Source organism: Dryobates pubescens, chromosome 16 (genome assembly GCF_014839835.1).
Source record: "Dryobates pubescens isolate bDryPub1 chromosome 16, bDryPub1.pri, whole genome shotgun sequence".
Classification (NCBI taxonomy): domain Eukaryota; kingdom Metazoa; phylum Chordata; class Aves; order Piciformes; family Picidae; genus Dryobates; species Dryobates pubescens.
In genome coordinates this window covers 21123508-21140738 of record NC_071627.1, presented here as the reverse complement: position 1 = coordinate 21140738, position 17231 = coordinate 21123508, and the positions used below count along the sequence as shown (strand labels likewise).

The 17231-nt window shown below is 46.0% G+C and overlaps 1 protein-coding gene across 1 annotated transcript; it reads right to left on the bottom strand.

Annotated features, from left to right (window-relative positions):
* Positions 1 to 235: 235 nt before the first annotated feature.
* NMUR2 (neuromedin U receptor 2) lies at positions 236 to 9982 on the bottom strand. The gene is made up of 4 exons (XM_009910674.2): positions 9263 to 9982; positions 4361 to 4445; positions 1419 to 1544; positions 236 to 495 (listed from the first exon to the last, which is right to left on the bottom strand). The coding sequence occupies exons 1-4, from the start codon at positions 9980 to 9982 to the stop codon at positions 236 to 238; spliced, it is 1191 nt and encodes a 396-aa protein (XP_009908976.2).
* Between the last annotated feature and the right edge of the window lie 7249 nt (positions 9983 to 17231).

Sequence of the window (17231 nt, the reverse complement as noted above, 5' to 3'; positions counted from 1 at the left end):
GCTCTTTGCTGGCTTAGCTTGCAGCCAGCAAGCTGAGATTTCCAGTCCTCCTATTAGCTTGGTGGTGATACAGTGCTTCTCAACCACCTGCTAGTTACAATCTCCTCAATTATTGATTCAATCAGACATGACTGTGAGCCCTTCTCATAGCAATCAGTCTTTTAGGAAGGTCTCTTACTGTTCCTTGAAATTGTTTTCTTTAACTTCTCTCTCACCTGGATCACAACACAGAAAGTCACAGGCCAGTAGAGAGCTGAGAACTGCTGACTGATGTCCTGTGGGTGCCAGGGAGACTTGTGTCTTCAGCAGAGTCGATGAGATTGTGGTCCTCAATCAGGATGATGCTCTGTTGGGCAGGGGTCCTGATACTGGGATGTTTAGAGGCCCAGTGCTTGCAGCAAGGGGAGATCACACTGAGGAAAGCCATCCTGAAGCGCTGGGACAACAGGTTGTAAATTATGGGATTCACAGCAGAGCTCAGGTAGAAGAAAACACCTAGGGAAGGTGGGGAAAAGGAGAGAGAGACCTTGGTTTTGTGTGGTATAATCTCAGGAGGGAAAAATCTGTTCCCTGCCTCCAGTGCTCCACCAAGCTTGGGTGCAAGGAGGCAGTGACAGCACATCTCTGCCCGCTGCCATGCAGGCAGAGGGATGTCTTGCCAAGGCTAGCTCAGGCACTGCAGCACTCAGGAAAGTTGGAGAGGCTGGAGCTCACTATCTCCAGCTCTCTCTTGTGCTATACTGACCTGCCTCCAGCACTGCCCTCATGTCCACAGCAGGATTTGCACAGCTGGTGCTCCCATCAAAGCCATCAGAGGATAACTTCCAGCCAAGGGGAGCTAATTTCTTACAACACAACAGGACAATTGCATGAGATTGGATTTGTCTGAGCTGCCTAATGGCCACATTTAGTGTTTTCCCATGGCAGGCTGAAAATAAGATTCCTCTTTCAAAAAGCCTTTATATTATGGTTGGCAGGGCCATAAACATCTGCTGATACCAACCAGTTCTGAGCAGTGTGTAGGTCTTTTGTCTTGCCATTAGGTAAGCTTTCCCACTGGCCTCAGAGACCCTCTGGAGGAAGATGCCTGTTGCTGTGCACTCATCAAAAGCAGCTGAATGGGGACAGACCTCATTTCTGAATGTTTCCAAGGAAGGAAACCAGCTGCTAATGAGGTCAGGTATCCTGTTTTGTTTTCATCCTTTGTGAATACTCAGACAACTCTGTTGGACCACAGATCTTAAAAGCTGCAGACACTTGCATGCAGTTTTTACTTCAGGCACAAGTCTCAATGCTGCTCACCAACCAAGAAGCTTTTCCATGCCATGTCACCTGCAGACTAAATGGCTATATTACAAGTAAACCACTCACAAACACATTCTTTTGCCAGACCCTGTGCAAGCAGAAGAAAGCTTTACCTGACACTACATGAATTAAGTTGAATATATTAGCCAGAGGCTCAGTCCATTCCACAACAAAGCTGAAGAAAAGTCGATCTACGTGGAATGGAGCCCAGCAGATAGCAAAAACCATCACAAGGACAACTGGAAAGGAGAAAGGAGAGAGATAATGCAAGTCAGTATAGCCTGCATCAGGAATAGTGTGGCCAGCAGGAGCAGGGAAGTCATTGTGCCCCTGTACTCAGCACTACTCAGGCCACACCTTGAGTCCTGTGTCCAGTTCTGGGCCCCTCAATTTAAGAAGGACATTGAGATACTTGAAGGTGTCCAGAGAAGGGCAACGAGGCTGGGGAGAGGTCTGGAGCCAGCCCTATAAGGAGAGGCTGAGGGAGCTGGGGTTGCTTAGGCTGGAGAAGAGGATGCTCAGGGGAGACCTTCTTGCTGTCTACAGCTACCTGAAGGGAGGTTGTAGCCAGGTGGGGCTTGGTCTCTTCTCCCAGGCAATTGCACCAGAACAAGAGGACACAGTCTCAAGCTGCACCAGGGGAGGTTTAGGCTGGAGGTGAAGAAGAAGTTCTTCCCATAAAGAGAGATTGGCCATTGGAATGTGCTGCCCAGGGAGGTGGTGGAGCCACTGCCCCTGGAGGTGTTCAAGAGGGGATTAGATGTGGCATTTGAAGCCATGGTTTAGTAGCCATGAGGTGTTGGGTGACAGGTTGGACTTGATGATCTCTGAGGTCTTTTCCAACCTTGTTGATTCTGTGGAAGGAAATCAGTTATGCCAGTGTAGCTCACTAGCCTGCACAGAGCTGAGAGAGCTCAGAAAGCTTGATGAAAGCCTAAATATGTAAATTGTATTCATTGTTTAATAATTTTTTGGTCCATCCTGCCTGTCTTCTTGCAGTGCTCTCTGAAACACATTGCCAGCTAAAAGAACAAACTTCCCATTGATTTCTGTGTTGGATAACCCAATGAATGCCCACACAGTGACATTTAAGCAAATCAGATAACAGCCAGGGAACATTGTGGCATGTACAGAGCTTAATAAAGAAACAGGGAGGCATCTGGATGCAGCTGTGGTACCTGGGACCTACTGAGTCCATGGTGCCTTGGAGCTCATTTGCTCTGCACGCTGTTTTCACATCACATAGCAGGATGAGGCCATAGCAAACATGTAGTGATGAAGTCTGTCTGGGTGCACTGTTCAGTTTACCTCCATACACAACCTAGCCTGTGCTGGATCTAGTCAGGACTCCAGTTCAGACATAGAATCATAGAATCAATAAGGTTAGAAAAGACCTCAGAGATCATCAAGTGCAACCTATCACCCAACACCTCATGACTAACTAAACCATGGCACCAAGTGCCACATCCAATCCATTTTTGAACACCTCCAGGGATAGTGACTCCACCACCTCCCTGGGCAGCACATTCCAATGGCCAATTACTCTTGCTGGGAAGAACTTTCTCCTCACCTTGAACCTAAACTTCCCCTGGCACAGCTTGAGACTGTGTCCTCTTGTTCTGGTGCTGGTTGCCTGGGAGAAGAGACCAACCCCCACCTGGCTCCAACCTCCCTTCAGGGAGTTGGAGAGAGCAAAAAGGTGTCCCCTGAGCCTCCTCTTCTTCAGGCTAAGCAACCCCAGCTCCCTCAGCCTCTCCTCATAGGGTTTGTGCTTGAGGCTTCTCCCCAGCTTTGTTGCCCTTCTCTGGACACATTCAAGAGTCTCAATGTCCTTCTTAAATTGAGGGGCCCAGAACTGGACACAGTACTCAAGGTCTGGCCTGAGCAGTGCTGAGTACAGGGGCAGACTTGGGTTCTCTGAACATCTGTGGTCATAGTCATGGCACACATGAAATCACAGGCTGACTTCAAAGTCCAGTCACCACGTTCAGAAGGTGACTTAAGCTGCCTAAAAGAGTAATGTTGTGGCAGGGAATAGTGAAGGTGATTTATGTTTCCTGCATAAACATTTGTCTTAGCAGCAAGGTGAAATTAGAAAACAGTGTGAGTGCTTTCAGGGTAGTTAGAGCAAAAATTCCCCTGAATATTATACAATGTGCAAGTCTGCCCAGGTCCAGCTTTTTCTTGGGGAAGTCTAAGTGGTTGTCAACAGTAGATGATGTATGTGGCTTGTCTGGATTTTACTGTTGATGGGCAGACTTCAGGATGTGATGCAAAGGTGTTTTCCAACCTGGTCTGGTCTATTCTATTCTATTCTATTCTATTCTATTCTATTCTATTCTACCCTATTCTACCCTATCCTATCCTATCCTATCCTATCCTATCCTATCCTATCCTATCCTATCCTATCCTATCCTATCCTATCCTATCCTATCCTATCCTATCCTATCCTATCCTATCCTATTCAAAACAGAAGTGCATCCTTCTTTAAAAATGTACAGACTATTTGAGCTCTGAAACAGATTGTCCCCCGAGGGCTGCAGAAGCCTGCCTAGGAGTACCATGCAAGCATCTCCCTGCAGGTTTGCTCAATACCCTCTTGTGCTGGTCCCTGCCCATGACAGGGTGGTTGGAACTAGGTGATCCTGGAGGTGCCTTCCAACCCTAACAATTCTATGATTCTAAGAACATTTAAAGAGATAGAATAGAATAGAATAGAATAGAATAGAATAGAATAGAATAGAATAGAATAGAATAGAATAGAATAGACCAGGTTGGAAGAGACCTTCAAGATCATCACCTCCAACCTATTAACTAATCCAACCCACCTAATCAACCAAACCATGGCACCAAGCACCCTATCAAGTCCATAGGGTTTCACTCCCATGCTCTCTGCATCCAGATAAAGGAGCAATAAGCTTTTAAAGGATGTATTATTTGTTTGAATCTCAGCTACTCATCTCATAGCTCTTGTATCCAGTGAATTGGCTTCATTCAGGACCTGGCCAAGCCTCTTCTCCGTAGCAAACAAAGCACAGGAGGACTCACTACTTACACAACATCTTGGTGACTGATTTCCTGGATGGTCTCTGAACATTCACAGTCATTTCCTCCACTTCCAAAGATCTGTCTCCTCTCAACTGGCAAAAGAAGGGAAACCAAAGGAGAGCTTAGACAGGGGTTGAAATCCTTGCCAGACGTAGGCTGTTTGATATTTTGATAGCTGTAGCTGAGAAGGTAAAATAGGAAACAAATAAGGGGGGAAAAAAGAAGAAAAGAAAAAAAGTCTATATTTAAATTTCAGTTTTAGTTTAGGGAAACAGTGAAGCTTTAGCTTCAACACAGTCTGCAGATTTTAGGCATCCAAGACTATGTGTTTGCAGTAAATCTCTGCTTCAGTTCTCCACTTGGTCCTTTCTCTCTGAGTCAAAAGTTGGTTCGCAGTTTGTGTTCAATTTCCACAGCATTTTGCTAGGCATTATTTTCTCTTCCAGCAAAATATTGTTTGTTTGTTTTCCTAAAAGGGTTCCTCACAATTAAGCACAAACCAATGATCCAAAACACACCCAGAGAGGCCTCAGTAAAACACAGCTGTAGTCACTGGAAGAAGCCCTGTGGAATTCATTTTGTGCCCTGAGTGTTTGGACTAATTGATATTCAAACCATTTGTTGAGCAAACCCCATCCATATTCTCTTGCAGCCAGCCAGTGTGCATAATGTACACAAGTCAGCCATGCAATACTTAACAAACCAACCACCTTGTTGTAATTCCTTTCTTTATCCCAGTAGTCTTTCCTGGACTTCATAAAATGGGCATTAATAATAATAACAACAAACTGATTGTCCCTGAAATCACAGAATGGTAGGAGTTGGAAGGAACCTGGAAAGATCATCTAATCCAACCCCCCCTGCCAGAGCAGGATCACCTGGAGCAGTTCTTTCTCCAGTATGCTGATGAGGAGAGCACTGGTGCATCTGGTGAGGAGAATAGAATAGAATCATAGAATCAATGAGGTTGGAAAAGACCTCAGAGATCATCAAGTCCAACCTGGCACCCAAGACCTCATGACTAACTAAAGCATGGCTTCAAGTGCCACGTCCAATCCCCTCTTGAACACCTCCAGGGATGGTGGCTCCACCAAATTCCTGGGCAGCACATTCCAATGGCTAATTACTCTTTCTGGGAAGAACCTTCTCCTCACCTCCAGCGTAAACCTCCCCTGGCACAGTTTGAGACTGTGTCCTCTTGTTCTGGTGCTGGTTGCCTGGGAGAAGAGACCAACCCCCACCTGGCTACAACCTCCCTTCAGGGAGTTGTAGAGAGCAAGAAGGTCTCCCCTGAGCTGCCTCTTCTCCAGGTTAAGCAACCCCAGCTCCCTCAGCCTCTCCTCACAGGGCTGTGCTCCAAATCCCTCCCCAGCCTCGTTGCCCTTCTCTGGACACGTTCAAGTGTCTCAATGTCCCTCTTAAATTGAGGGGCCCAGAACTGGACACAGTACTCAAGGTGTGGCCTGAGCAGTGCTGAGTACAGGGCAGAATGGCCTCCCTGCTCCTCCTGGCCAAACTATTTCTGATGTCATTGGCCTTGGCCACCTAGACCAGGGCTAGGTAAGCAGGACCATTGCTTTGGTTAGAAAAGAAATAATGTAAAGATAACTGGACCCTGTTTCCCCAAGTGTAAACTTCTGATTATCCAATAAACTGAGAGACATTGGAAACAAAACTTCTAATTGGATGGGAAAGATTATCAGGAATGAGGGAAAAGGCAGAAATCAATCTGCATTTGCAAAAGTCTGGTGCCCACATGCTAGTTGTACTGCTTGCTGTTGCTTTTGGCACTGTGACTTTGCTTCCTGAGTTTTCATTGGTGATACTTTTCTGCCTGAATGATCAAATGGGACCTTCATTCAATGTTCTATTTATTCATGCAGCCCAGGAAAAGGGAAGCCCATGTAAATACAATTGCATTCAATTACAGAGCAATTCAGCCTCTCATCTTTTACAGTATTCCCTCTGTAAATTTTAGCCATAGGAAGAGGCTCAGCTGATTTGCAATGCATCTAGCAACAAACATGTGCTTGGAATTGATTAAAATCCCCAATTTCCCTTCAGTGGCTTTTAGTTTCAGCAGTAATCTGTTCAAGGAGTATTCCAAAGCCTCAGAGAATACAGCACTCTGATGCTGTAATAAACCAGAGACATGCATCTTAATTTTTCACCTTCCTCCTGTCGTTTTGATGATGCTATAAGGCTCCTTCTTAGCCTCAAGTGATAATTGATGGAGGTGGAGCTCGTCAGTGTAAGTCAGCAGTTACAATTTAATAAAACAATGAGTTATGGCAGAGAGGAAGGGGAAAGAAAGAAAGAAAGAAAGAAAGAAACCAACCCATCCTCAGCAAAGGCTGTAACTTGGGTCCATTCCAATGCTTTGACAGGGAGAGCTCCAGCCATGCCAGCTGTTAACTTTTACATCACTGTGGCCGTATGCAGGGTTGCCTGGAGATGAATGTTGCCCATTCAGTGCAAGAGCATTAGAAGTGTCTGGAGCAAAAAGCTGAAAATTGGATTTCCCCCTCCCCCACATCTTTATTAGCTACAGCATTTCATGCTAGAAATCAAAAAGCAGAGTGAAATTAGGGCCTCACCTATCCCCAGGCAAGCCTGGTGAGGCCACTCAGAAAAAGCATGAGAACTGTGTTCTGTAAGCTCCTCAGCCTGACAGGAGTGGTGATTGAGCTTGCTCTACAGCTGATGGGAAAATTGGTGTGTAAACCCCACACTGCTTGTGCTAAAGCACCCAGCCCTGCCTGTCTCAAGTGCTTGGGCTGAAGCAGTTGCAAACATTCTGCTGAACTGCAGCCTGGGTGTGAGTGGGTGCAAGGTTTGCTGAACAACCTCCACAGGAGGAGGACAATCCCTTCCAGATTTGCATGGGGCTCTGCAGAATTTAGCCAAGGACTGGCCAGAGAGGATTCTGGTTTTAAAGGCTGGGTGTTTAGAGAGCAAAATAAATGCTGATGATAAAATCTGAACCAGTTGTGGCAAAAATAACTTGTCTCAATTCAAAGGCAGCTGACATTAACATCATCAGCGTGTCCAAGGTGTTCTCACAGCTGTTGCTGAGAGCATGCCCTTTCCACAGAGGCTAGGTCTCTGCTGAATTTGGCCTCTGTACACCCCTTGGATCAACTCTGAGCTCTCCTACTACAGTCTGTGAGCGACATGGAGCACTCAGGAGATGCTGGAATGCTGCTGAAAATCCATAGATTTCATTTGTGCTCCTGTGCAACCTGTGCTAGATTCTACGCTCCTATTCTGGCAGAGGGGGTTGGACTTGATGATCTTTGGAGGTCCCTTCCAACCCCTAACATCTTGTGAGCCTGTGATTCTGTGAGCACAAAAAAAAAAAGAGCTTCTCTTGCAAAGAATTCTGTCATTTCTGTTGGACAGAAATTGCCTTGGCTGCTGCAGGTTGGAGCATAATGCAGAGATACCTGGGATGGATGTTGCTAACATTTGGAAGCCTGGATATAGAGAAAAGCAGAGGCATAAACAATGAATGTGGAAGCCCTGAGGAAAGATGGCTTGAGAATATCTGTGAAGATGGACAGCACTCCTGGGGAGCAGCCCTCATCTGGTACCTATCTTCTCTTCTGGGATGAGGATCAGGAATATCTTCTGCCACAAGTGAAAAGGTTATTGTAATCTCCAATACTTTTAAAATGAGTCCAGGATTTCTCTTTTTCTCTTCATGACAGCTGTGATTCCTGCACTTTTTCCTCCCTTCAGGCCTTATTTCACCAAATTTCCAGTGACACTATGTAAAGTCACTGGGCAGTGGGGGAGGATTTCGCCCATTCATTGCTTTGAAGATCTGCTGCGTGCTATGGATTTCTGGCAGTTAATTTTTGTGGCTCTCCCAAGGTAAGGAGAAATTGCTTCTGTATAGGTTTGCATGACAGCAAGTATCAGCCAGCACAACAAAATTAGATGTACACCACCAGAGATTGGCTTGACTAAGCCCAGCTTATTGCATCCCTCCCTTGCTATGTGCTCAGACAGAGATTTTCCCAACTTTTAAAGGTAAATCCTATCTCATGGCACTGAATATGTGCTTCTCAAATGCATGTAACACATGAGAAGGAAAAAAAGGTCATCCACTTGCTAGGACTGGCTGTGTGCTTCAGCGCTGCATGGTTTGATCACACTGTGCTGCTGATTGTTTTATCCCTCTGTTTAAGTGATCAATACTTGGTAAAACTAAGTGGGTTGGTTTGGGTTTTCTTTTTGAAGAGAGAATGACTATGAACTCTAAGGCAGCCTTAATCAGTGGTGGCACTGTGCTGGAGTCAGATGCAGTAGTGGCCGGTAAATGTGCTCGCTGCAGCAACAAGGCAGCTTTGTGAGTTGTGATGGCTGAGTGTTATCACCTGCTCCAGGGAGGGAGAAAAACAACGTGATGCAATGAAAATTTCACAGGCACAAGAAGAGGGGAAGCAAATAAATACACAAGAAGCACTAGCATGCTCCTTTAAAAAGTCTTTTAATGTAGTTTTTCCTCTTGGCCAATTTCCTCCTAGTCCCTACTGTAAAGGTGCAAATCTCAGACAGGCTAGGATCGATCCACAGAGGTTTAAGCAGCATTGAAATGTGAGCAGCTGTGATGGTCATTAAAAAAAAACACTCAACAATATTAGGGTAAATTATACCCCAGTGTAGCTATATTCATTTCTGAGTGGGATTACACCAGAAGAGGTGGATTCACCTTTGTCAGAAGTTTGAGATACTTTTGCTTCTTTTTCTTTGGGGGGCAGGAGGGGAAACAGGGGCAAGAAAAGGGGGCAGGGAGGGGAAACAGGGGCAAGAAAAGAGGGCAGCCACTTTAAAAGACACAAACAGACACAAACAGACAAAAATGAGCTGAGGAAACACTGAGCACAGTTGTAGCAGGACTTACTCTTAGCCCCATCAGATAGTACAGCACACTTATCACCCCCATAGGCAGCACATAGAAGAGAAAAGAAGTGATCTGCACAATACAGTTGTAGATCCACATGGGCATGACTACAGTGCAGGTAGCAGAGCCAGGGATCAGAGTGCCATTGGGGAAATGCTGCAACATGATGCCGTGGGTGCCGGTGTTGGGGAGGGCAAAGAGGACGGAGAGGAGCCAGAGCACCAGGATGGTCCTCAGGGCACGCCGGCGAGTGCTCTCCAGCTTGGCACGGAAAGGATGGAGGATGGCGATGTATCTCTCCACGCTGACTGTGGTCACGTTGAGGATGGAGGCGAAGCAGACCGTCTCGAAAAGCGCTGTCTTCAGGTAGCAGCCAAGGGGCCCGAACAAGAAGGGGTAGTTGCTCCACATCTCGTAGACTTCCAGCGGCATCCCGAAGAGCAGCACCAGCAGGTCCGAGACGGCGAGGCTGAAGAGGTAGTAATTAGTTGGGGTCTTCATGTTGCGGTGCTTGAGGATTACCAGGCAAACTAAGAAGTTGCCCACCACCCCGACAGTGAAGATCAGGCTGTACACCAAAGCCATGGGCAAGAACAGGTGACTCCTCCTGGGCCCACACAGGAAGGCCAAGTAATCCTCAGTGCTGTTCAAGTAACTCCTGAAATGTTCTTCGCGTAGAGCAAGGTGATTCAGCCAGGAGGTATTACTGATCCAGTCCATCACTGGACCTGCTGAAATGCCCCACCACTGAGAGCCACTCTTCTTTAAGTTTCTCTGTGCTAATTTGCTCACTTTTTTTTCTGGCAGAGCTGTCTTGCCAGAGCCAGTTGCACGCAGCCACTGAGAGCTGTGAGCGAGTGAGCGTTTGCCTGGCTTCAGATAAGGTCTTGCTGTTGTAACAGCTGTTCCCCTGCGAGGAGTCCTCAGCCAGGAAGCCCCTCCCTTCACACATTGCCATTGGCTCCCTAAGCATATTAGATTATAGAGTGAGAAAGGATGTTTCAGCTACTTCTACCAGCTCCCCTAACAGATGCAGTTCACAGCATCAGAACTGTGGGATTTAAAGAGCTGGGAAGCCGAAACACAGGACGTGAGACAAGCTGCGAAATGCAGCAGGGTGGAAAACCAGACATTCCCAAATAGCTTTTACAAACTCGTAGTCACACTGCATCCAATTATGAGCCACAAGCAAGCAAACAAACCAACCCAAACTGGCATGAGTCTGGGTTTATTTCCAGATCTCTGCTGATTTTTATTCTGTTGTTGTCTGTGGCAGCAAGTGCTTGGAAACAGAGCCTGAGTAGCAGAAAGCCCACCCAGTTTTTGTAATTGCAGTTGGCATTTCCCCCCTCCTCTCCTGAAATCTGATCACAGGGCTTTAATTGCTCTTCTTATTGACAGAAGAATATTTCCCCCACTTTCCCAGCATGCTGGAGTCTGGCCCCATATTCTTAGACAGCCTATCTTCTCTTCTGGGATGGGGGATGAGGAATATCTTCTGCCACAAGTAAAGGGACACTCCCAAATGGCTTTCACAAACTCACAGTCACGCTGCATCCACCTATGAGCCACAAGCAAGCAAACAAACCAACCCAAAGTGGCATGATTCTGGGTTTATTTTCAGAGCTCTGCTGACTTTTATTTTGTTGTGGTCTGTGGCAGCAAGTGCTTGGAAACAGAGCCTGAGCAGCAGGAAAGCCAACCCAGTTTTTGTAGTATTTGTATGGAATTAGGCTACTATAATGTTTCAGCCCTTTTAAAACCCTGTAATTGTATTTCCCCACACACACACTCCTGAAATCTGATCATAGGGCTTTAATTGCTCTTCTTATTGACCTAAGAATATTTTCCCCACTTCCCTGGTATGCTGGAATCTGGTCCCATATTCTTAGACAGCCTGTCTTAGTGCAGCCAGCAGGAGCAGGGAAGTCATTCTGACCCTGGACTCAGCACTGGTTAGGCTACACCTTGAGTCCTGTGTCCAGTTCTGGGCCTCTCAGTTTAGGAAAGATGTTGAGTTGATGGAAAGTGTCCAGAGAAGGGCAACAAAGCTGGGGAGGGGTTTGGAGCACAGCCCTGTGAGGAGAGGCTGAGGGAGCTGGGGTTGCTTAGCCTGGAGAAGAGGAAGCTCAGGGGAGACCTCATTGCTGTCTACAACTGCCTGAAGAGAGGCTGTAGCCAGATGGGGGCTGGTCTCTTCTCCCAGGCAACCAATGTCCTTCTTAAATTGAAGAGCCCAGAACTGGACATAGTACTCAAGTTGTGGCCTGACCAGTGCTGAGTACAGGGGCACAATGACTTCCCTGCTCCTGCAGAAATCTGGTTCCATATTCTTAGAGAGCCTTGCTTTGGGAATCTTTCTGAGGACCAAATTATTCCAAGGACACATTTGTTGCCTCTGGGGCTAATTTACATGATGTTTAAAGAAACTATTATTTCCTCCTGAATGGCAACTGCTCGGCAAACACACTTGGTGAGCCAAAGTCTTTCCTGCAAGGATGATGACTGTGTCACAACAAATCATTTATCTCTTGTAAAAATGCTTTATTCCCCACCAAATTTAGCTGAAACAAGAATACTTTGATATGCATGGATGTCAAGTCAGGAAAAGTTTAGTTGCTTGGAATGGAGGAGGTGCCAAAGATGAGGGTTGGTTTAGGGAATTTTGTCAGCCTCCTGTGCAATTTGTCTGCTCAGTACCCCTTGCTTATACTTTTCAGTACTTACTCAGTCCTTGCCCTTGAAGTCATGTGGAGTTTGGCAAGGAGCTCTTTGGGTCTGTTACCTGTGTGTGAAGAGCCACCTTCTTTTCTCTGCTTGACCCTCTAGCTGAATCTCCCTGGCTACTAACCCAACAGTTCATGTTTTTAGCTCTCCAGGGGCAAAAATAACAGCCCTTTTGGCTAGCACACCCTCCAACATTCTGACAAGAGCAAGTTTTCCAAGGAAGATGTAAGTTACTCCACTCTAAGTGACTGAAAGCAAACTGATCCTCCACAAAGCCTGTTTTCTGACTCTCAAGAACTGGGGCTGTCTTAGATCCTGTCTTTTTTACTTGCTTCCTCTTTAACTGAAGCTGTGGTTTAGTAGTCAGGAGGTGTTGGGTGACAGGTTGGGCTTGATGATCTTTGAGGTTTTTGCCAGCCTTGTTGATTCTATCATTCTAGTGGTCCAATAACCCTGTAAGTAAAAAGCCCAACCCTGTAATAAGCACAGACTGTAGGAGGTAACAGCAGGAGATAAAGAACTGAGGTTTGCTCCTACAGAGGCATTCTCAATGTGTGGAGGCTGAGGATTGCATTCATTTTAAGTGCTAGAGGCATGGAATAATAACTACACTGAGAGAAAACTGTGTCTCTTGTGATGACTTTTGGATCTGCTGAAACTGGTCTTGCATAGAAACTCTCTCCCTCAGAAAGACCTTAGCGTTGCACAGATGTACTTCATTCAGCAGGCCAAAGGAGGAGGCAAGTAACTGAGAGCTTGTACAGAACTAAACATTTGCTGCACCTCTGCTTAAACTTTCAGGGCTTCTTTCCACCCTTAATCACTCAACAGCATTGAATTTCTTTCCATTTCTTCTTCCCTCTCCAGTAAGCCTCAGCACTCTCTATACTGCCTCGTCACTGAGGTGACTAAATGCTTCTAAATTAATTACCAAAGTGGTCTTCATTTTTTCTTTCTCATACATTAACCTCTGTTAAGAAACTGAAAAGGAAGCTTTGTTCAACTTTCATATCTGTTCAACACAGAATCACAGAATCGCAGGGGCTGGAAGGGCACCTTGAAAGATGTAGTCCAAACCCCCTGCCAGAGCAGGATCACCTACACCAGATAACACAAGGAGGCATCCAGGTGAGTTTTGAATATCTCTAGAGAGGGAGACTCCACAACCTCCCTGGGTTATGGAACTCAGTATCACAGTATCACAGTGTAACTAAGGTTGGAAGAGACCCCAAGGATCATCAAGTCCAACCTGTCTTGACAGACCTCACGACTAGACCATGGCACCAAGTGCCACGTCCAATCTCCTCTTGAACACCTCCAGGGACGGTGACTTCACCATCTCCCTGGGCAGCACATTCCAATGATGAATGACTCACTCGGTGAAGAACTTTCTCCTCACTTCGAATCTAAACTCAATCTTACAGAAAAGAAAACCCAGATTAATTGACTTGTTTGGTAAAAGTCTGCACTGCACTGCACTGGTTAGGCCACACCTTGAGTCCTGTGTACAGTTCTGGGCCCCTCAGGTTAGGAAAGATGTTGACCTGCTGGAAGGTGTCCAGAGAAGGGCAACAAAGTTGGGGAGGGGTTTGGAGCACAGCCCTGTGAGGAGAGGCTGAGGGAGCTGGGGTTGCTTAGCCTGGAGAAGAGGAGGCTCAGGGGAGACCTTCTTGCTGTCTACAACTTCCTGAAGGGAGGTTGTAGCCAGGTGGGGGTTGGTCTCTTCTCCCAGGCAAGCAGCACCAGAACAAGAGGACACAGTCTCAAGCTGTGCCAGGGGAGGTTCAGACTGGATGTTAGGAAGAAATTCTACACAGAGAGAGTGATTGGCCATTGGAATGTGCTGCCCAGGGAGGTGGTGGAGTCACCATCACTGGAGGTGTTCAGGAGGAGACTTGATAGGGTGCTTGGTGCCATGGTTTAGTTGATTAGGTGGTGTTGGATGATGTGTTGGACTTGATGATCTCTGAGGTCTCTTCCAACCTGGTTTATTCTGTTCTAAAGCCAACAGGGCAGCCATAGCCATCATGATCTCTGTGAAAGGAAAGCTCTACAAACACCTCAGGTCACTTGGAAGTGTGGATGTGCTGTGCCTGCTTTCATTTGTTCTCCCTCCTCTATTCTTTCTGATCCTGCTGGGCTTGGGTGTTGACAAGCTGTGGGAATAGAAGCACTTGAAAAAACCAGAAAAACAACAACAAAATCACCAAACCAAACAGGTCTATTTATCTAGCAGGTCACTCCTGGAACCATGTTGCTGTGACCATGATTAAGTGGCAGATGGAGAGGATGGGGAGAGTGGAAAATATATTATGGTTCATTTCTCAAAGCTTTATTCAGTGTCCTTTATCATCTCTCTCTCAATAAGAGCAGGAGAGTCTATCTAACAAGGACTGGCTCTGGCTCTGTGTGACTGCAAATATTTCATTTTTACAACTGAGACAGGAAATAAAACCAGATTTTGCTCCTGAAAATAGTGGGAAAGCATTTGGTGTTTTTCAATGCAAAGCCAGTTTCATCAGTGCTTGCTGAAATGCAGGCAAAGGAAGATGCTGGGCTGTGTGCTGGCCTTAGGACTGTGCAGGTTTCTGTAGCAGTGATGTGATTACTGTAATTTCCACTCATTTAAGGGGCACCATGTATTGCATATTAATGTAGTATAACATTTGGCAACATTAATCCAGACAAGGATTTTTGATGCCGTGGGTGTCACTGCTAGTCACTGTGGCATTATCTCCTTAGACAGTGACAATGGTCCCATGCTGGTAGCATCTCTTGTACCACATTTACACTGTGGAATCACAGGATCACAGGATGTTAGGGGTTGGAAGGGACCTCCAAAGATCATCAAGTCCAAGCCCCCTGCCAGAGCAGGACCATAGAATCTAGCACAGGTGACACAGGAACACATCCAGATGGGTCTTGAAACTCTCCAGAGAAGGAGACTCCACAACCTCTCTGGGAAGCCTGTTCCAGCATTCTGTGACAGGCAGGTACAAAGCTGAACCACAGGACCATAAAGGTTGGAAGAGACCTGGAAGATCATCAAGCCCAAGCACCAACCCTTCATCACCATGGCCATTACACTATGCCCCAAAGTGCCATGTCCACACGTGTTATACACTTCCAGGGATGGTGACTGCACCAAATCCCTGGTAGCCTGTTCCAGTGTCTGACCAATGTTTAATGTGCCTCTATGGGGCCTCTAAGAGTGGATTATCAAGGATTTTTTTCCATACCTCGAAATCCATGTATATATATATAATAACAAGCCTAAGTGGCCTAGATGCCTAATCACTAGCAGCTCATCTACTCTGCTTATATGCTTCAGAAACACTCGACCAGGAGACTGCTGTCACCTGCAGGTGTCTGGCTGCACTGAAAATCCAGATGCCCTGAATCCACCCTTGGATGCAAAGGTGGTGAAGGCTGTTGCTGAACTGACACAAAGGAGAAGACACTGACCTGTCTGAGATGGGCAAATACAGAACAACAGAATACTAAAGACATTAACCAACTTGGGTTTTTTACATTTTGATACAGACTCACATGAAGAATGATTTGGTAAATCATTGGGTTGGAAGGAACCTTAGAGATCATCCAGCTCCAATGCCCCTGCCACGGGCAGGGACGCCTCCTGAAATGTTCTCTTCATGCTGAGGTGGAACCTCCTGTGCTGGAGTTTATATCCATTACCCCTTGTCCTATCACAGGCTGCAACTGAGCAGAGCCTCTCCCCTCCCTCTTGTCACCCAGCCTTCAGATATTTTTTAACCATTTATTAAATCCCCTCTCAGTCTTCTCTTCCCCAGACTCATCAGCCTCAGGTTTCTCAGCCTCTCCTGGTAATACAACTGCTCCAGTCCCTCAATCATCCTGGTAGCCCTCCCTTGGACTCTCTCAAGGAATCTTTCCCTTAGCCTCCATGACATGCTCCAGCACATTCCTGTGTTCCTTTGAGAGCAGCAAAGTGCACATTTAAGAAGCAGCCAACTCAAAGAGCCTTCATGTTTCCCAAAGCCCTTGTAAGGACATCTATTATATATGGATATTAGGTCAGTAAATGGTGAATAATTTTATTTGAGGGAAAATTTGACACATTCATCAAAAGAGAGAGAGAGAGAGAACTGTGGAGAATAGCAAATGGAGAAATCCACTGCTGGTCCCACTTAGAGAGTGATGTACTTTGAAGAATTATTGGCCATTGCTCTGAATACTTGCTCAGCTCAGAATGCAGAATTTTATTAATGGAAAACAATTTAATCTATTTATTTATCTATATTTATGTGGTACCACAAAAAGGTTTCTCATCTAGCTGCTTCTGGCCTGCTTGTGGAACTGGAAGGAATAGATCTGTGCTAATGCCCTGGTGTGCCACTCCAAGCCGTTCTGTTGATAAGGTGAGAAGCAATAGTCCCCTGACAAGCCCTCTTGGCATCCAGGACTCGAGCTGATGTTTGTAATCAGCCCTGCATGTGATGTTGCTCAGACATGGCAAATTACAGCTTGGGAAAGACATCCCAATTCACTAACAGGGCTGGAAGAGGTAATAAGTTTGCCATGATTTTTGGCAAGCAGATGCACTAAGTTTTATCTTTAGCAATTGTAAGCTGGCCTTTCCTTTCTAATTGGTTCTAATTTCTAATTAGTTCTAATTTCTAATAATATCTAATGAGCTCTAATAATGTATAATAATTTCTAATTAATTTCTGATTGCCAATTAATTTCTAATTAATTTCTAATTTCCATTTGCAGCCATCAGAGCCTGCTGGTTCTGTGGCTTCACTCTTTCTCCAGTGTGTAGCTGGTGAAGGTATGTGCAAAAGCCTTTAGATGCTCTGTGAGAGGACTGCTGTGCAGCCTGTCTGAGCCTGCTGTCCCTGCTTCTTCCATGGAACCTTTCAGAGCTGTCCATGGAGCCACACTGCTCTGAGAACTGGGGGTCCAAACCCACTGTTTCAATCCTTTGAGAGCTTGGCAGTACCAAGAATCTCTGCAGCATAAGGATGCAAAGATGAGCATGCAAGTGAGAGGGCATAGGTGGGCAGAAGTATTAAGCTGCTGCATAACTGAATATGTTAATATAACAGCTAGAAAAATACACTCCCCTTACAAATGACTGAGCTGTAATTATAGGTCATGGATTTGACCTTTTTTCCTCCTCCTTTTTTTTTCCTTCCTTTTTTGCCCCTCTCTCTCCTTTGAAAGCCTTGCTTGGTTCACTGCAGCAGCTGGAATGGGA

Excerpts from the sequence above, each read along its gene's own strand:
- NMUR2 (XM_009910674.2), bottom strand. The coding sequence starts at position 9,982 with ATGGACTGGATCAGTAATACCTCCTGGCTGAATCACCTTGCTCTACGC. Across the intron at positions 4,446-9,262 it reads ACTATCTGATGGGGCTAAGA|TTGAGAGGAGACAGATCTTT; the intron begins GTAAGTCCTGCT and ends TTCTTTTGCCAG. Across the intron at positions 496-1,418 it reads CTTAATTCATGTAGTGTCAG|GTGTTTTCTTCTACCTGAGC; the intron begins GTAAAGCTTTCT and ends CACCTTCCCTAG.